This window comes from Nycticebus coucang, chromosome 17, assembly GCF_027406575.1.
Source record: "Nycticebus coucang isolate mNycCou1 chromosome 17, mNycCou1.pri, whole genome shotgun sequence".
NCBI lineage: Eukaryota > Metazoa > Chordata > Mammalia > Primates > Lorisidae > Nycticebus > Nycticebus coucang.
This window is the reverse complement of record NC_069796.1, coordinates 59,271,592-59,291,816: the sequence shown is the minus strand read 5'-3', so window position 1 is coordinate 59,291,816 and position 20,225 is coordinate 59,271,592. Positions and strand designations below refer to the sequence as shown.

General features: G+C 41.8%; 1 protein-coding gene across 6 annotated transcripts in view; it reads right to left on the bottom strand.

Annotated features, from left to right (window-relative positions):
- Positions 1-3,610: 3,610 nt before the first annotated feature.
- Positions 3,611-20,225, bottom strand: part of CYFIP2 (cytoplasmic FMR1 interacting protein 2) — a 134,282-nt gene continuing 117,667 nt past the window's right edge. For all 6 annotated transcript variants that reach the window (XM_053566072.1, XM_053566073.1, XM_053566074.1 and 3 more), the window contains 3 exons: positions 10,099-10,337; positions 8,506-8,653; positions 3,611-6,373 (listed from right to left, as the gene is read on the bottom strand). In XM_053566072.1, the coding sequence (XP_053422047.1) occupies positions 6,206-6,373; positions 8,506-8,653; positions 10,099-10,337 (555 nt within the window). In that variant the 3' untranslated portion in view covers positions 3,611-6,205. The remainder of the gene's footprint in view (positions 6,374-8,505; positions 8,654-10,098; positions 10,338-20,225) is intronic.

The following is a 20,225-nucleotide window of genomic DNA, read 5'->3' as shown; positions in this document are numbered from 1 at the left end:
AGATACTCCAGGGGTTTGCACCTGCCTGAATTGCAAGGAAGTCTGCCAGGCCCCTGCAGTCTGCTGCTATCTAGCAGGAGGAGGTGGGGCCTGACATCTTTGAGTGCTTGATGCAGGTGGTGGGAGGGAGGTCTTCACTCAGGCTTAGCCCTGTCCCTGATTGATGTTGCTAACAGAACAGAACAGAACAGACAACTTTGTGGGATTCTGTCTCTGTTTCTGCTAAAATCACCTACAGAAGACGGGCTGTTCTGAGTTCAAACGTCTTTGCTGCTGGAGGTTTGTGTCTGATCTCATTGTGGTTTTGATAAGCATTTCCCCGATGATTAGTGAGTTGAACACTTTTTATACACCTATTGACCATTTTCATATCTTCTGAGCAATGTCTATTCATGTTTTTTGCTCACTTCTCTTTTTTTTCTTTCTTTCTTTTTTTGATTCAGAGTCGTATTCAGGCACCATCGTAGATCACAGAAACCTCAAACTCTTGGGTTCAAATAATCGTTTTGCCTCAGCCTCCTGAGAAGCTGGGACTATAGGTGCCAGCCACAACACCCTGCTAATTTTTCTATTTTTAGTAGAGATGGGGTATCCTTTGTTCAGGCTGATCTCAAACTTCTGAGCTCAGGCAATTCACTTGCTCTGGCCTCCTGCTCTGGCCTCCCAGAATACTAGGATTATAAACCATTGCACTCAGGAGAGTGCCCTGGCATCATAGATCACACCATCCTCAAACTCTCAGGCTTAAACAATTTTCTTGCCTCAGCCTTCCAAGAAGCTGGGACTACAGGCACCCACCACAATACCTGGCTATTTTTAAGAGACAAGGTCTCGCTCTGGCTCAGTCTGGTCTCGAACCTGTGAGCTCAGGCAATCCACCACCTCAGCCTCCCAGAGTGCTAGGATTATAGGTGTGAGCCACTGCACCCGACCCCCTTTGCTCACTTTTCAATGGAATTGTTTGTTATTTTATTGTTGAGTTGTTTGAGCTGCTTTGTATATTCTGGTCCTTGTCAAATGAATAGTTTGCAAATAGATTGTCTCTTCACTCTGTCTCCTTTGCTGTACAGAGGATTTTAGTTTAAGATAGTCTATTTTTGTTGTTTGTGTTTTTGAGGTCTTAGCCATAAAACCTTTCCTGGGTCTAGGTTGTCTCCATGCTGAAGATAAGCCTGAGGTATAAATCTAAAGTCTTCTCTGGTCTTTTCGGAGCTTTCCCCTTTCCCTGTGCGTCATCTCCATCTCCATGGTGACTTTCTAATTTCTGCCTTTCATACAGTTCCTTTTAATGTCTTGTTCCCAAAAAGTGAAGAAGAGAAATATGATGTGGAGGTTGAAAGGGAAGAAAAAGAACATGGTCTTTTTAAATCCTTTGGAAGTTGCTTCAGCTTGGGGCAGGGGGAGCTTGCAATAATGCTGGGGTTTGGGGAGTGCAAAAATGGCTGCCTGCCCTTGTCATTGCACCTTCCTGGTGAGAAGCAGCAATCAGTGATTAGAACATAAATCCCCAATATTTGGAACACAGGGTGCTTAATGCCCACCCTGGCCCCTGCAAGCTGTGTACTCCATGCATAGCTATCTCTTTTGGGCCTGTCCGGCAGGGGATACGTGATAGTTGGTGAGTTAAGAGATGAAATTGACCAAAATTAACTGTAATTTACTTTCCAAGGCTTTTCCCCTGAAAGTTGCAGGCCTTCAATAGGGAGTTCCAAAATAGTTCCATTAGACCCATCTGCCAGTGTGATTGTTACTTAGTTTTGGAGATGGATTCCTTGGGCTTCCTACTCCCCCATATTTCTATAATCCTCTTATTTTTTCTTCCTAATCTTATATAAAGTCTTACAAATAAGTGTTCAACAAAGAATGACATCTTCACCTTCAAACTGTCCAGAGTCCCTTGAGACAACACCTTGCCCAGCTTCATCTCCAGTGTTCTGGGCTAAATTATCCCCTCCCCCCCAATCAAATTCTTATGTTGAAGTCCTAACCTTCAGAATGTGGCTGTATTTGGAGACAGTATATCTAGAAAGGTAACTAAATTAAAATGAGGTCATTAGAATGGGCTCTAATCTAATAGGCCTGGTCTTCTTATAAGAAAAGATTAGCACACAGATACACACGGAGGGAAGACCACAGGAGAAGATGGTCACCCACAAGCCAAGAAGAGAGGCCTTGTTATAACCAAAGCTGCTGACATTCTGATCTTGGACTTCTAGTTCCTAGGACTGTGAGGAAATGAATTTCTATTTAAGCTACCAAGTCCATGGTATTTGTTGTGACAGCCCTAGCTAATGGATACACCCAGCCACTGTATCTCTCCCATCATCAAAATGCTTTACCTTCCCATTAGAAACCCTTCAATACTTTGCTAGGTCCCTGCTTCCGTTTGTGTCCCAGTGTCACAATTTCTACTGTGTCACTGGTCCTTCTCCTGTGGGTTTTTTTAAAATATCTTAGCATGGATTCCTATACCCTTAGCCCAGTGTTTTTCACAGTGTATTCCAAGAGAAGATAATTAGTGTTCCAGATAAAGGGGTTTCCAAGGTCATGGCTCTGTAGGAGACATGGTATCAATCTAGACTGGTTAGGTTCTGCAGAACTCCCTAGAGCATGATGGACATTTAGAGGAAAAAATGTGCCTCAGGTTTATTTTTCATGGAACATTCTTTACACTTAGCATCTCTCAGGACTAATAGTCCTCTAACCACACTAGCTTAAATACATGACTCCCAATGATGGCAATTTTAGGAGTTGGTGATGCAAAGTTGAGAAAGACTCCGTGTGTGTGAAAGTGGTCAGGCCCCTCAAAGTACACCAGTGAGAAATTACCTAGAATCAGGATATCAGAGCTGCAAGGGATTAGCTTGTGTTACTTGACAGAAGGGGAAACAGCTATAGGACTCATCCTTTCTTAAAGGATGGCCTTTAAAAAAAGCTCCAAGCATCCTTCTCGGGAACATTTTTCTTATGAGTGGGGGAGGTTCCTAGGCACTTGCCTTTCCCCTTCAGCCTGGGAACTCCTCAGCCAGCATACTCCCTGAGCTGTCTCCTGATATCAGATTTTGTTCAATATCACTGACTCAAAGCCCTGCAAAGTTCAGCAATCAAATCTTCTAGTCTAGTTTTTATGTTTGGCCTGGCTGATAAGTTCATTGTAGTATGATCTCAAAATCCCAGCTCTATGACTTAGTAACTATGTGACAATAAACAGATTCCATAGCCTTTTTGTAAAATGTGGACTCTACCATAAAGTGGTTGTGGTTGATTAAAAGGAAGGTATAGATAGAATTCAGCATGGTGCCTGTGCACATCAGGCCTCAATAGCTACCATTTTTTCTCTTAGAACCAGGGACATAAGGTGTATAGTAATGCTTAGGGAGACTATGAAATCCTGAGAGCAGGGACTGTCTCCTGCATTTTGCCCAGTGTAAATCAATTTGTAAAGATATAATTCCCCTAGTGAGAAAGCAAGCTGAGCATTAGTTTAGGGAGAATTGACCTTCTATGTTTTCACTTTCTTTAATTCTCTTTTGAAGTTGTTTCCTTAGTCATTAGTTCTAATGTGGCCTTACACAGATAATGAAGATTGGAAGGTGACCAGGAATCAAGATTTTTTAGTTTGGAAGCAGTTTTAATGGAGATGGAAATGTTTATCAATTCAACACAGGTACCCCCAAAATACAAATCAAAATATCATCTTCAGCAGCATAGCAAATATGATTTAAGAATTTAACATCATTATTTGATCACAAGCGTAAATATGTCACCATAAATAAATGTAAATTCATTGTACAAAAATCCCCAATGACTCTTAATACAAATATGATACATTTAATGATTTCTGAAACAGATATTCTTAAACTTCTTAAAACCTAAGATTTCTTTTTTCTTGGTTCTTGGACACACAAAAAATCAAAAGGTAGGAGGCAGTAATACCAGGGACAAAAGGGTATTAAAACTTGTCTGGTGTTTGTAAGTGCTGCCGGCAAGCCAGGGAAATAAAATCTTTCTCTTCAGGGTGAGGCCCTCCATTGACTGGGATCAAGTCTCCTGAGGATAATGTGACTCTGCCCAGATGGTCAAATACAGGGTTATGAATGCAGGGTGGGAGGGGTGAGTGGTTGCAATAGCAATCTTATCTAACGGATGATTGAAATCTCCATAAAGCAATGGTCAAGGATTTGGAATGAACTCTAGTCATCAGATAGAGCTAGCTACCATCCCCAAACAGCACTGATCTGGTAGCCTCTGGTACTTAGAGAGTTCATGTGGGTTTTGAAGGCATGTTCTACCATGTAGTTCTGCCATGTGGGATAACCTCCCCTTTTTGTCTCTGTGACATTTCTGTGGTCATCAAGAGGAAGAAATAAATCAGAATAGGAAGTGGTAGCTCCAGACAGGAAGTTCTGCCAGCTTCTACTCTGAACCACCTTCCTTCCCTACATGTATTTTCTTTCATGGCTTAGAGGTAGGTCAAAGCCCAATGTTAAACAGAATGATTCCTTTATAGCAGTGGTTCTCAAACTTTGCTGTGCAACAGAATAACTCAGAGAGCTTGTTAAAATGCACATTTCCTGGCTCTACTCCCAGAGATATAGGATTAGAAGATTTGAGGTGGGGCCCAGAAACCTGCACTTAAATGTACTAATCTCAGGATCTCCCTTCCCGCCTTTGCTCACTGGAGGATGAACATCTCACACAGACCTCTTGCTATGGACCTTTCCTTTGCTCTTTCCATGGGGTTAAACATGGGGCCATCTGATTAAAGCTAACCATTTCCTTTCATTTGCCCTGGTGGAGGGGTCATTATTGTTCTTTCCATTTTCTCTTTTCTTTTCTCCCTGGGCTAGAGGAGACATGTCAAATGTTGCACTTTATATGGTCATAAAAGCTCAGTGCCCCAGACTCCCTTTGAAGATGATGTGCTCTGTGACAAAGACGTTCATATCTCAAAGGCTCTGTCCTTCTCAGTGGTCTCCCACACTTGGTGGAAGATTTCCACAGAGGATTTGGGTTCAGTCTGGAAAATGGAAGTGGATCTACCCCTGGGAGAGATCCACTTATGAGAACAGGCAGTTGAGAGCAAAAGGTAAGATGTCCCAGTACACTTATGCATTTTTAGTATCTAGGACAGTGAAAGTTCTGATTCACTGAAACGGGACTCCTTTGGGGGCATATATCTTGGTTTTAAAAGCTCATTGATAAGTATTATTTTTCTTACTTCCCTATCCTCAAGATGTTTTTGGCCTCTGTTGTATAAACCCCTTAATAACCCTTCTCATGGGAGTTTTTCTTGAGGAGAGATTCTGTGCCAAGAAGTGGTCCCTCATTTGGTCTCTGGGCAGTGCCATGATTAACTTGCCCAATGCTGCATACCCTGTGTACCCAGTGCTAAGGTTAACTTGCCCAATGCTGCATACCCTGTGTACCCAGTGCTTAGGACCTGCTTAGGGAATAAAAGAACCATCTCATCATCATCAAGCTGCTGAGATGGTCTAAAATTGTTCTGCTTGGGGCTATGTAATTCCTAGATTAGATTCCTAGATTGTGTGCACATATTCAGCTTCCTCAGAGCAGGCCTGACCATTCTTCTACCCCAGCCCCACTCAGTGGGATATGGCTGGGAAATTTTTCTGACTTCTCTCTCACACTACCCTGAGAGGTGGGCTAGGATGGGGCTTTTGGAAGCTGATGTGTTGGAGCTGCTGACACCCATGGCAGGAGGAGATGCCACCTGGGTGCCTGGAGGGGAGCCAAGGGTGATGAAGGTGCAGTAGGTTGAGGCATGCTCCCCACCACCCACCAGGCTGATATTTCAATCTCTGAGCCTTCATCCCTGGGCTGCATTGTGGGCACTGGGTAGGATGTTGCCATCCTGGGAGGAGTTCTTGGAAAGCAACTATAGAAGGGTGGAACTATGCAATAGAGAAAGGGTGAAACTAGGAGCTCTTAATATAGCTGAGGGGGGGAAATAAAAACACACACTGCCCTGTTTCCTTTGTTTTTTCATTTATGCTATGGACAAACCACCATGGAGATGTCGTGGGAGAGCATGCACAGGCCCCACCCTTGGGAGTGGTAAAGATGTGTTTGGGGAGGTGCTCTTTGCTTCCAGATCCATCCCACACACTGTCTGGTTGGATCCTGTGGCAGGCTGGCTGTGGTTTTTCCTCTCTGATGCTCCTCCTCCTCCAGGATGTTCTGCCTAGCAGGTGGTGGCCAAGGACTGGTGGATGGGTGGTTGGAAGCAGCGCACATGCTCCACTGTGGAACTGTCTGTCTCCACGGACTTCATGTACTTGTTTAGGATGGCAAAAACCTCATTGTTCAAGATCTGGTACTTCCTGATCCGGTCGGCCATCTTCTTCAGGGGCTGCAGAAGGAAAGGGACGTTTGAGGTAGGGAAGCAGGGGGGTAGAAAGAGGGAGGGCAAGAGAAGAAGTTAGTAAAGTTGGGGTCCAGGGTCCAGAAGCTTCTGTGATCATGTCACCCTTCTGCTTAAAGGCCTTCTGTGGGTACCCAGAACCCTGGCAATCAATGTTAACTGGACTGTAAAAACCCTCTGTATGTTTTAAAACTTACTACAGAGATACAGTAATCAAAACAGTGTGGCACTTGTATTAGACAGACATATAGACCAATGAAATAGCATAGACAGCCCTCAAGTAAACTGTTTAATGATTTTCAACAAATTTAATGATTTCAACAAAGATGCTAAGACCACTCAATGTGGAAAAACAAAAAAGTCTTTTCAACAAATGGTGCTTGGAAAATGGACACTACATGTATAAAACTGGACTATCATTTATACCATATATAAAAAAATTAACTCAGAAGGGATCGAAGACCTAAATGAAAGAATGAAAACTATAAAATTCTAAGAAGAAAACAGGGGAAAATCTTTGGCAATGATATCTTGGATATGACATCAAAAGCAGAAGTGAGAAAGAAGAAAATAAATTGGATTACACCAAGATTAAAAAATTTTGTGTGTCCAAGGCAACTATCAACAGAATGAAAAGGCTACCCATAGAACAGAAGAAAATATCAAAAATCATATCTGATAAGGAATTAATATCCAGAATATATTAAAAAATTAACAAAAATGATGCAATTAAGAAATAAGTTATTTTTAAATAGATATTCCTTCAAAGAAGATGTACAAGTGGCCAATAAATAACACATGATATGACACTCAACATTAACAATCATTAGGGAAATGCCAATCAAAACCACAATGAGATAAGACTTGAAACACATTAGAAGCGCTATTATAGACAATAACAAGTGCCAATGAGGATGTGGATTGGGACACTTATGCATTGCTGGTGGGAATATAAAACTCTGCAACTGCTCAGGAAAAGAGTATGGCAGTTCCTCAGAAAATCAGACACAGAATCACCTCATGATCCAGCAATTCTACCTCTGGGTATCTACTCAAAAAAACTGAAAGCAGCAATTCAAAGAGTTATTTCTATTCCCATGTTTCCAAATGGTCAAAAGTAATCATTTTCTACAGTATCAGGAAGGTGGAAGCAACATAAGCTTCCACTGATGAATAAATGGATAAACAAAATGTGGTATATATACACAATGGAATATTACACAGTCCTAAAAGGGATTGGCAATTCTGACTCATGCTATATGGATGACCCTTGAGGACATTATGCTAAGTGAAATAAGTTAGTCACAAACAAATACTGTATTATTCTGCCTAGATGAGGTACCAAGAAGAGTCAAATTCATAGAGACAGAAAGTAGAATGGTGGCTTCCAGGGGACAGGGGAGGTAAGAATGCAGAGTTATTTTCTAAGGGGCAAAGGAAAAAGTTCTGGAGCTGGATGGTGGTGACAGCTGCACAATGAGGGTGTACTTAATGCCTCTGAACTATATGCCTAACATTTTACGCATATTTTATCACTACTAAAAAACCCTTTGTGAGGTTATCTCCTGCCTCTTTCTCCTCTCACTCTCTGATCCACCTTCATGCCTCGGACCATTCCCTATGTCTGGAACATCCTTGAAAGTCCCCCACCCCACTTATGCCTGGCTCTTTGCTGCTGGTCGTTCAAGACTCAGCATAAGCACCATCCTTCCTGGGAATCTTTCTCTGCCACCTCTTCTCTGCCATTCAGCCTAGTTTTAAATGTGGTTCTTTTCTCTCCACAGCAGTTCTGCACACCCCACACCAGCATCTATCCAATCTCAGCGCCCGAGGCAGTGTGAGTGCTCAGTGGACATTTGCAAGATGAAGAACCAGCATCAGCAGAGTCTTGGCCAGGGAATGTGCATTTCAGGGCTGAAGCCCAGCCCTGCCCTCCAGGGTAACCTGATTCATAGCAATAGGTTATGGGCAAGTGACTCATGGCTTCCTCCAAGCAAGTCTTTGGGCTCTGAATGTCTCTGTACCAAACTGTGGTATGGGGAGTTGGTCTCTGTAAGCAGCACATCCTCCCTTCCTTTGTGATGAAAACCAGGCTGTCAGCCAGACCCCAACTCACTTACCACATTCTTTATGATTTCATCCTTCCCATCCTGCCTCTGCACTTTTAGCAGGTGGTAACAGAAGTCAAACAGGTCAAAGCGACGCTGCTGGCCCAGGAGCACAATGATGGAGCAGCCAGCCCAGTTCAAGCCATCACCAAAGCACTGCCTGGAAGCAGGGAGAAGAGGCACAGGGGTGAGAGGCAGAGGGAGAGGGAACCTCAGCTGGGACCCTAAGTACAGCTAGTACACATGCCCATCTTGGGGCCAAGTCTCTTGGTCTATATAATGGGTACAAGGGAAGGTGGGAGGGTGGGTTCATTAGCTCCAGGGACCACAGTTTTAAGTCTTTCCAACCACAAAGAGGTGTCAGCTTGTTTGTATCACTAATGTAGGAAAAATTAGCCCTGAAGATGACACAAATTTGCAAGGAAAAACCCCAACCAACTGTTGAAACTTATGTGACTGATTACTTCTGGCAGATTGAAGGGGAATCTATGTAGAGGAGCCAGAGAAACACCTGTGGGGTGAAGAAGGGCCATGTCGAACTAGGGAGACAACTGGCCAGAGCAGGCTTAGGGGAAGGTGCAAGGCATGGTGGCATATGCTGGGCTCATGGAGGCTGAGTCCTCTTGGCTCTGATGTAGCTCTGATAGCAGTCCTCAAGCTTGAGAGAGATTTGGACAATTTGGATGGCAGTAGGGTCATCCCTTGGCTGTCTCTCTTGTTCTCAAGCAGCAACCCAAGCCCACACAAGACAGGCGCCCCCATTGCTCCACTCTTTGCTAGGAGCGTGCTGGCACAGAGCTGTTCTGAAACAGCCTCATGGCAGCATGCCCGTCTTCCCACTCCAGTCCCAGCACCACTTCCTCAGAAAGACTTCTCTGGGCCCCATTCTGTCTCAGCATTTTTAGCTTCTGGTGTGCAAGTCTCATCTGCCTTCCCTATGCTGTCCTTGACGTGTGGCTGGGTGAGTGCAGGAAGAACCAGCTCTGTTGTCTTCTCTGAGGACTCACAGAGGCTCCCCAATTTTCAGGAGTAGAGTGTATTGGAAGATGAAGTGGGAAGTGAGGCTTGTACTGCCAGCCCCTCACCAGTTCCCTCCTGCCCATGCAATCAGCCCAGGTTCCAATGTTGGAAAGATAGGCCCTGAGAGCTCTCATAGCCCTATGCTGCACCCTCACACACACACTCAGCTTCCGTGTCAGCTATCTGCTGCTCCTGGATGCCCCCTTCTGCCTTCTATTGATTTGAATCGCGGGCATTGCTCAAGGCTCAGTTTGAATCCATGTATTGAAAACTGATAGCTCCCTTAACCTCTCTTCTGGCATCAGCCACCCTTCCTGCCCTGGCTGCCAAGCAACCTCATTTGATGTCCCTTATGTCTATGTTTCTTGTCTCCCTCTTGGTCACATTAGCTCTGAGAGGCCAGGGACTGCCTGCTTTTGCTCAGCATTATTGCATGTCTGGCACCCAGCACAGTAACCAACAAATTCAATAAACAGTTGTTGGCCACCCCCATTTCTGCCTACTTTTCAGGCTGAACTCTGGCAGGATGAGGATCACAGGGGCACAAGCAGGTTGGGGTGACCCTGCTTTCCTGGAAGTACTCACTCAGCGGTGAACTCATTGGTCCCCACGGGGATGCAATAGACGAACTGCATAGCACTCCACAGCCGGTGGAACTCCACACACTCGTCCACATGCATGACGCCGTTGGTGGGTGGTGGGCCCCTCCAGATGGGGTCCTGCAGGTAGCTGCGAATGCGGGTCAGGATGACCTCGAACATGGACAGGCCACAGCACAGCCGCTCCTTGGTCAGCAAGTCACCCTCCCGAGCAATGGCGATTTGCTGGGAAAGGAAAGATATGTGAAACTTCTACGCCACCTCCTGCCAGAGATGCCCAAATGCTGAAGCTGGCCACACCTGGAATTCATTCACAGAACTGAGGTCTTGCTCAGAGCAGGGCACTGTCTTTATAAACCTGAGTGCAACAGCAGGGAAGCCTGGTGGTAAGTGTTATTTGTGTTAAGTAACATCCAGGCACCACTGGTAGAGGACTGATTTAATACATTAATTGCCATGTGAGTTGCATTTAACCTATGCTGTTTTGAGCCTGCAGCTTCATGATGCAAGTATAAGTCTCACAAGTCTCTTGACCTATCTTGGCCTAATAAAACACTATGGCTCCAAGGAAAAGTTTTTTTCTAGTGTGCCAGTCAAAAAAATTATGATAAATTCAATGCAATTCCCATCAAAAACCAATGTCAAGTTTTGTGGGTCTAGAAAAATCAATCCTAAGCTTTACTTGGAACCAAAAAGAGCCCAAATAGCCAAAGCAATCTTAAGCAAAAAGAAACAATCTGATGACATCACATTATATAACTTCAAATTAGACTACAAGGCAATAGTAACCACAATAGCAGGGTAGTGGTATAAAAGTAGAAACATAGAATAATGAAACCTGGAAAATAAAACCACGTACCTACAACTAACTGACCTGTGATAAAGCAGGCAACAACATACATTGGGGAAAGGAAGCCCTATTCAATAAATGATGTGGGGATAATTGGATGTAATTCATATACAAAAATTAATATCTCTCGCTATATATAAAAATTAATTCAAAATGGATAAAAGACTTAAATGTAAGGCATAAAATCATAATAATTCTAGAAGAAAACATAGGAAAAACTCATCTGCACATCAGCCTAGTTAAAGAATTTATGACCAAGATTCCAAAGGCAAATATAGCAACAACAACAAAAAATAAATGGGACTTAATTAAATTAAAAAGGTTCTTCTCAGCAAAGGAAATACTTAACAGAGTCAAAAGACGACCTATAGAATGGGACAATATATTTGCAAACTATGTATCTGACAAAGGACTGAAATCTAGAATCTATAAAGAATGCAAATCAGCAAGGAAAGAAAAACCCATTAAATAGTGGGTAAAAGACATGAACAGAAATTTTTTGAAAGAAGACAAATGGGGAGGCGGAGCAAGATGGCAGCCGAGTAACAGCTTCCTTGCATCTGGGCACCGTGAGTCTGGGGAGATAGGACTCCAAGCATCTCTGGCTGGTGGGATCTGCCTACCATCACCCCTGAGAGGATACAAGGAGTCAGCGAGAGACTTCTGGACCCCAAGAGGAGGACTAAAACAGTGGAAAACTGGCAAGTGGTCACGTGTGTTCAATCCGTCTAAACCCGCCCGCAACTGTAAGTTCAGTAGCAGCGAGACTGCAAACCAGAAAGGCCTTACCTGTGAACTGTTTTGGTGTCTTTGGACTTGGCACTCAGCTGAACTGCCTTGGGGAGAGCCTGAGCAGGAGTGCGGAGAACTTTGGCCTTTGTCTAGGGCCCCAGTCTGAGCCGCTGAGCCAGACGGAGCTAATAGTGTTTGGCTCTGGGTCACAGGCAGACATTGTGAGCGATCTGCCCCGGCAAGCTCCGCCCTCAGGGTCGCAGAGCTGGAATTGGGTGGGAGCTGGTAACCCAGCGACTAAGTAGTCTAAGAGCGGGGTCTGAGCCACCTTGCAGCCCTAACCCTCGGGGGCAGAGGGAGACACAGGGTAAGTGGATAGCCACTTCAGCAGTGATTCCAGCGACAAGCACTTCCCTGAGAAAGCTTCTGCTCAGCAAGTGAACAAGCTCAAAGTGCCTTTTAAGTGGGCTGAAGAGAGATTTTGGGTGTCTACCTGCTGGGGTTTGAGAAACTAGCAGCCTCCAGTCGTATCAGAACTGTGATTAACATCTCATACCCCAGAAGACCACGTGTTGCCCAGACAATATTCAATAACATATACATACTGCTTTGTTTTTGGTTGTGTTTTTTTGTTTTTTGTTTTTTTTTTTTGGTTTGGTTGTTTTTTTTTTGTTTATTTTGATGTTGATTGTTGTTTTGTTTTTTAAGTTCAACCTTTTCCATACAGATCCTTTTTCTTTCTCAATTTTTCTAGTTTAATTATAATTTCCCATTGCTGCCTATTTCAATAATTAGAACTTCATTTTTGTTATTCTACCACTATTATTTGGTTTTTCCAACCAATTTTATCCCGTAAAGTTTTCTGTTTGCTTGTTTTGGTTTGATTTATAGCATTTTTGTCTTTCCTCTCTACTTGGTGGAGGTGGGGTACTGTGTCTGATCAGGTTAGCAAAGAGCTGTTGACCTCAAGAGACCCACCCAACTGGGCACCCCCAGAAGGTGGTTTTTTTTTTTAAGGTTGTATCAAAGTACCCTACTGTACACCTATATTGCTCTGTCTCCCTCTTTGTGTGCCTCTCTTCTTTTTGTCACTATTCCTTTTACCCACCCCCTCTCCTTTCTCTATTTTTCTTTTTTTTTTCTTATCACTCGGTCCTCCTTTCTTTCATCCCTTTTTTGCTCTTCAACCTTCTCACCCTTCTGGTCCTGTAACCCTTAGTCCACAGGCACGAGAACTTAAAGAGCAAGAGGAAGTGAAAGGAAAATTAGGGCAAGGAAACAGATAAAAGAAATCACTCATGAGGAAGAATCAGCAGAAAACTCCAGGCAACATGAAGAACCAGTCCAGAACAACCCCGCCAAGGGACCATGAGGTAGCTACTGCAGAGGATTCCACCTATACAGAAATGTTAGGAATGACAGAAAGGGAATTTAGAATACACATGTTGAAAACAATGAAAGAAATGATGGAAACAATGAAGGAAACTGCTAATAAAGTGGAAATTAACCAAAAGGAAATCCAAAAACAGAATCAAATAAGAGATGAACGATATGAAGAATATAAAAAGGATATAGCAGAGCTGAAGGAAATGGAACAGTCAATCAGGGAACTTAAAGATGCAATGGAAAGTATCAGCAACAGGTTAGACCATGCAGAAGAAAGAATTTCAGAGGTAGAAGACAAAGTTTTTGAGATAACTCAGATAGTAAAAGAGGCAGAAAAGAAGAGAGAGAAAGCAGAATGTTCACTGTCAGAATTATGGGACTTTATGAAGCGTTCCAACATAAGAGTTATAGGAATTCCAGAAGGGGAAGAAGAATGCCCCAGAGGAATGGAAGCCATACTAGAGAATATTATAAAAGAAAATTTCCCAAATATCACCAAAGATTCTGACACACTGCTTTCAGAGGGCTATCGGACCCCAGGTCGCCTCAACCATCACTGAGCTTCTCCAAGACACATTGTGATGAACGTGTCCAAAGTCAAGACAAAAGAAAAGATTCTGCAAGCTGCCAGGAGTAAGCGCCAGTTGACCTACAGGGGCAAATCCATCAGAGTGACCGCAGACTTCTCTAATGACACTTTCCAAGCAAGAAGACAATGGTCATCTACCTTTAATCTACTTAAACAGAACAATTTCCAGCCCAGAATTCTGTACCCTGCTAAGCTAAGCTTCAAAATTGATGGAGAAATCAAATCATTTACAGATATACAAACATTGAGGAAATTGGCCACAACAAGACCAGCTCTACAGGAAATACTTCAACCTGTTCTGCACACTGACCACCACAATGGATCAGCAGCAAAGTAAGAACTCAGAAATTAAAGGACAGAACCTAACCTCCACACTGTTGCAAAAGATAAAACTAAGCAATGGACTCTTACCAAATAAGACGAATAGAATACTACCACACTTATCAATTATCTCAATAAATGTTAATGGCTTGAATTCCCCACTGAAGAGACATAGATTGGTTGACTGGATTAAAAAACACAAGCCATCCATTTGCTGTCTGCAAGAAACACACCTGGCTTCAAAAGACAAATTAAAGCTCCAAGTCAAGGGTTAGAAGACAATTTTTCAGGCAAATGGAATTCAGAAGAAAAGAGGAGTTGCAATCTTATTTTCAGATACATGTGGATTTAAAGCAACTAAAGTCAAAAGAGACAAAGATGGTCACTTTACATTGGTCAAGGGAAAAATACAACAAGAAGACATTTCAATTCTAAATATCTACGCACCCAATTTAAATGCTCCCAGATTCTTGAAACAGACCTTACTCAGTCTGAGCAATATGATATCTGATAATACCATAATAACAGGGGACCTTAACACTCCTGTTACAGAGCTGGACAGATCCTCTAAACAGAAATTAAACAAAGATATACGATATTTAAATGAGACCCTAGAACAACTGTGCTTGATAGACGCATATAGAACACTCCATCCCAAAGATAAAGAATATACATTCTTCTCATCACCCCATGGAACATTCTCCAAAATTGATCATATCCTGGGACACAAAACAAATATCAACAGAATCAAAAGAATTGAAATTTTACCTTGTATCTTCTCAGACCATAAGGCACTAAAGGTGGAACTCAACTCTAACAAAAATGCTCGACCCCACCCAAAGGCAAGGAAATTAAACAATCTTCTGTTGAATAACAGATGGGTGCAGGAAGAAATAAAACAGGGAATCATTAACTTCCTTGAGCATAACAACAATGAAGACACAAGCTACCAAAACCTCTGGGATACTGCAAAAGCAGTTTTGAGAGGAAAATTCATCGCTTTAGATGCCTACATTTGAAAAACAGAAAGAGAGCACATCAACAATTTCACAAGAGATCTTATGGAATTGGAAAAAGAGCCTAAACTCAGTAGAAGAAAAGAAATATCCAAAATCAAATCAGAGATCAATGAAATTGAAAACAAAAGAATCATTCAGAAAATTAATGAAACAAGGAGTTGGTTTTTTGAAAAAATAAATAAAATAGATAAACCATTGGCCAGACTAACGAGGAATAGAAAAGTAAAATCTCTAGTAACCTCAATCAGAAATGATAAAGGGGAAATAACAACTGATCCCACAGAGATACAAGAGATCATCTCTGAATACTACCAGAAACTCTATGCCCAGAAATTTGACAATGTGAAAGAAATGGATCAATATTTGGAATCACACCCTCTCCCTAGACTCAGCCAGGAAGAAATAGAGCTCCTGAACAGACCAATTTCAAGCACTGAGATCAAAGAAACAATAAAAAATCTTCCAACCAAAAAATGCCCTGGTCCAGATGGCTTCACTCCAGAATTCTATCAAACCTTCAAGGAAGAGCTTATTCCTGTACTGCAGAAATTATTCCAAAAAATTGAGGAAGAAGGAATCTTCCCCAACACATTCTATGAAGCAAACATCACCCTGATACCAAAACCAGGAAAAGACCCAAACAAAAAGGAGAATTTCAGACCAATCTCACTCATGAATACAGATGGAAAAATTCTCAACAAAATCCTAGCCAATAGATTACAGCTTACCATCAAAAAAGTCATTCATCATGATCAAGTAGGCTTCATCCCAGGGATGCAAGGCTGGTTTAACATACGCAAGTCTATAAACGTTATCCACCATATTAACAGAGGCAAAAATAAAGATCACATGATCCTCTCAATAGATGCAGAAAAAGCATTTGATAAAATCCAGCATCCTTTCCTAATTAGAACACTGAAGAGTATAGGCATAGGTGGCACATTTCTAAAACTGATTGAAGCTATCTATGACAAACCCACAGCCAATATTTTACTGAATGGAGTAAAACTGAAAGCTTTTCCTCTTAGAACTGGAACCAGACAAGGTTGTCCTCTGTCACCTTTACTATTCAACAGAGTGCTAGAAGTTCTAGCCAATACAATTAGGCAAGACAAGGAAATAAAGGGAATCCAAATGGGAGCAGAGGAGGTCAAACTCTCCCTCTTTGCTGACGACATGATCTTATACTTAGAGAACCCCAAAGACTCAACCACAAGACTCTTAGAAGTCATCAAAAAATACAGTAATGTTTCAGGATATAAAATCAATGTCCACAAGTCAGTAGCCTTTGTGTAGACCAATAACAGTCAAGATGAGAAGCTAATTAAGGACACAATTCCCTTCACCATAGTTTCAAAGAAAATGAAATACCTAGGAATATACCTAACGAAGGAGGTGAAGGACCTGTATAAAGAAAACTATGAAATCCTCAGAAAGGAAATAGCAGAGGATATTAACAAATGGAAGAACATACCATGCTCATGGATGGGAAGAATCAACATTGTTAAAATGTCTATACTTCCCAAAGCAATCTACCTATTCAATGCCATTCCTATCAAAGTACCTACATCGTACTTTCAAGATTTGGAAAAAATGATTCTGCGTTTTGTATGGAACCGGAAAAAACCCCGTATAGCTAAGACAGTTCTTAGTAATAAAAATAAAGCTGGGGGCATCAGCATACCAGATTGTAGTCTGTACTACAAAGCCATAGTGGTCAAGACAGCATGGTACTGGCACAAAAACAGAGACATAGACACTTGGAATCGAATTGAAAACCAAGAAATGAAACTAACATCTTACAACCACCTAATCTTTGATAAACCAAACAAGAACATACCTTGGGGGAAAGACTCCCTATTCAATAAATGGTGTTGGGAGAACTGGATGTCTACATGTAAAAGACTGAAACTGGACCCACACCTTTCCCCACTCACAAAAATTGATTCAAGATGGATAAAGGACTTAAATTTAAGGCATGAAACAATGAAAATCCTCCAAGAAAGCATAGGAAAAACACTGGAAGATATTGGCCTGGGGAAAGACTTCATGAAGAAGACTGCCATGGCAATTGCAACAACAACAAAAATAAACAAATGGGACTTCATTAAACTGAAAAGCTTCTGTACAGCTAAGGAGACAATAACCAAAGCAAAGAGACAACCTACAGAATGGGAAAGGATATTTGCATATTTTCAATCAGACAAAAGCTTGATAACTAGGATCTATAGAGAACTCAAGTTAATCCACATGAAAAAAGCCAACAATCCCATATATCAATGGGCAAGAGACATGAATAGAACTTTCTCTATAGACGACAGACGAATGGCTAACAAACACATGAAAAAATGTTCATCATCTCTATATATTAGAGAAATGCAAATCAAAACAACCCTGAGATATCATCTAACCCCAGTGAGAATGGCCCACATCACAAAATCTCAAAACTGCAGATGCTGGCGTGGATGTGGAGAGAAGGGAACACTTTTACACTGCTGGTGGGACTGCAAACTAGTACAACCTTTCTGGAAGGAAGTATGGAGAAACCTCAAAGCACTCAAGCTAGACCTCCCATTTGATCCTGCAATCCCATTACTGGGCATCTACCCAGAAGGAAAAAAACCCTTTTATCATAAGGACACTTGTACTAGACTGTTTATTGCAGCTCAATTTACAATCGCCAAAATGTGGAAACAGCCTAAATGCCCACCAACCCAGGAATGGATTAACAAGCTGTGGTATATGTATACCATGGAATACTACTCAGCCATTAAAAAAAATGGAGACTTTACATCCTTCGTATTAACCTGGATGGACGTGGAAGACATTATTCTTAGTAAAGCATCACAAGAATGGAGAAGCATGAATCCTATGTACTCAATTTTGATATGAGGACAATTAATGACAATTATGGTTATGGGGGGGACAGAAAGAGGGAAGGAGGGAGGTGGGTGGGGCCTTGGTGTGTGTCACACTTTATGGGGGCAAGACATGATTGCAAGAGGGACTTGCAATCTAACAAGTCCTAACAATTGCAGTAAGTGTAACCTGGGTTATTTTACCCTCAATGAATCCCCAACAATAAAAAAAAAAAAAAAGAAGACAAATGGCCACGAAACATGAAAAAAGTACTCAATGTCACTAACATCAGGAAAATGCAAATTAAAACTACAAAGAGAAAACACACCTTACTCCTATCAAAATGGCCATTTTTAAAAAAGTTTTTTAAAAAATGCTGGACTGGACGAAAAAAGGCTTACACACTGCAGGACTGCAAACTAGTACAACTTCTGCAGAAAACAGTATGAGATTCCTCAAAGAAATAACATGTAAATGTGCCATTCGATCCAGCAATCCAACAACTGGGTATCTACTCAAAGGAAGTAAGTGTCATTTTATCAAAAAGATATCTGCACTCAAATGTTTATCACAGCATTATTCACAATCGCAAAGACATGGAATCAACCTAAGTGCGCATCAATTCATGAGTGGATAAAGAAAATGTGGTATATAGATATATATCATAGAGTACTCCTTAGTCATAAAAAGGAACAAAATAATGTTGTTTGCAGAAACATGGATATAGCTGCAGGCCATTATCCTAAGTGAAGCATCTCAGGAATGAAAACCAAACATAAGTTCTCACTAACAAGTCGGGGCTGAAGGATGGGTACACACTGGCACAAAGCCACATAAAGGACACAAGAAAGCATGGGGCGATATGGGATAAAAGGTACATATTGGGTACAATGAACACTATTCTGGTGACAGGTATACCAAGAGCCCTGACTTAGGCATTATACAAGGTATCCATGTAATAAAAACAGTTTTACCCCTTCAATTAATACAGTAGAAACTCCCTAGTTGACCACCTCCCTACACTGACTATCTCCTTACGTAGCCCTAATTCTCATAGACTGGAATATACCACATGTACGTATCAGTACAGTGGGCCTATTCCTTATGTTGACCACTTCCATATGTTAACCAGTGTGTTATGGTCCCAAGGGTGGTCAACTTACAGAGGTTCAACTGGTATTTTGAAATAAAACAAAAAAATAACAAAATTATGATCTACCCACATAATAAAACACTAGGTAGCCACTGAAAAGACTGAAGTTGTTACTACTATACTGCCACTGGTAGTACTGTAACTACTACTAGTTCGTGCTTACCGAGTGTAATAAACCAGGCCCTATTCTAAGCACTTGATAGGTATTAACTCCCTTCAATCCCATGAGGTAGGTACCATTATTACCCCCACTTTACAGAGGATGAAACTGAGGTTCAGAGAGGCAGTCAGTGAGTGGGAAAGCTGGGATTTGGTTGCCAGTAGTGCATGGGTTAAATTGTAAAGTGAATAAAGCAAATTGCAGAAAAGAGTATGTACTATAATCTTATTAAAAACCATCAACACCACACAATCCCACAGACAAAAGTATACGTGGGGCGTATATGTATGCAGAAATCTTTCAGAAAGATTAACATCAGTTGTGAGAACAGATGGGCTTGGAGAAGTGGGTGGGACTTTCTGTACTTTAAATATTTCTAATACAGTTGAATGTGTTACAATGAGCATATGTTAATCTTTCAGAATTTGCCAAAGATTTAAGAGAATTATTTCCTCTAGTTGTAAGTTCTTCTCTGACAATTGCAAATGATCTCTGTTAATTATGTGAACTGGCTTCTCATCTGGCTTCTGGCTCCTGCAGATCTCATGATCACAGGATGTGTGCATGATGAATAAAAGCATCTATGGGTAAAGGTCCCACCATCTGCAAAGTAAGATAAATATTAAAATCTAAGGTCAAAGTAAGATCTCCAAGTCTGAGGACAAAACTGAAGGGTGCTGGCTTCTGAGCCTAAGAAATTCTCAGGATGCTCATGGGATCAGCTTCCCCATGGGAGGATTTCCCGAAGAGTTCATTGCATAGGATGTCTGGGAGGCATCTGCTCAACTTCCCCCGTAAACTCCCTCCCTGGAGGCCCATGGGAAGAGGTTGACCTCTAAGTGATTCTGAGGAGGGAAATAAGTCAGCTAATACCAGTGTGGGTCCCTGTTTCAAATGTGGGCCATGCATGTAGTTGTTCTAGCTATAAGTTGAAAAGATAACTAAGGAAAGTCCTCAAGTTACAAACATCTGACTTACATACAATTTGCACTTATGAATGGAAGCTATTATAGATAATAGGTAAATTACTTACTAAATTACTGC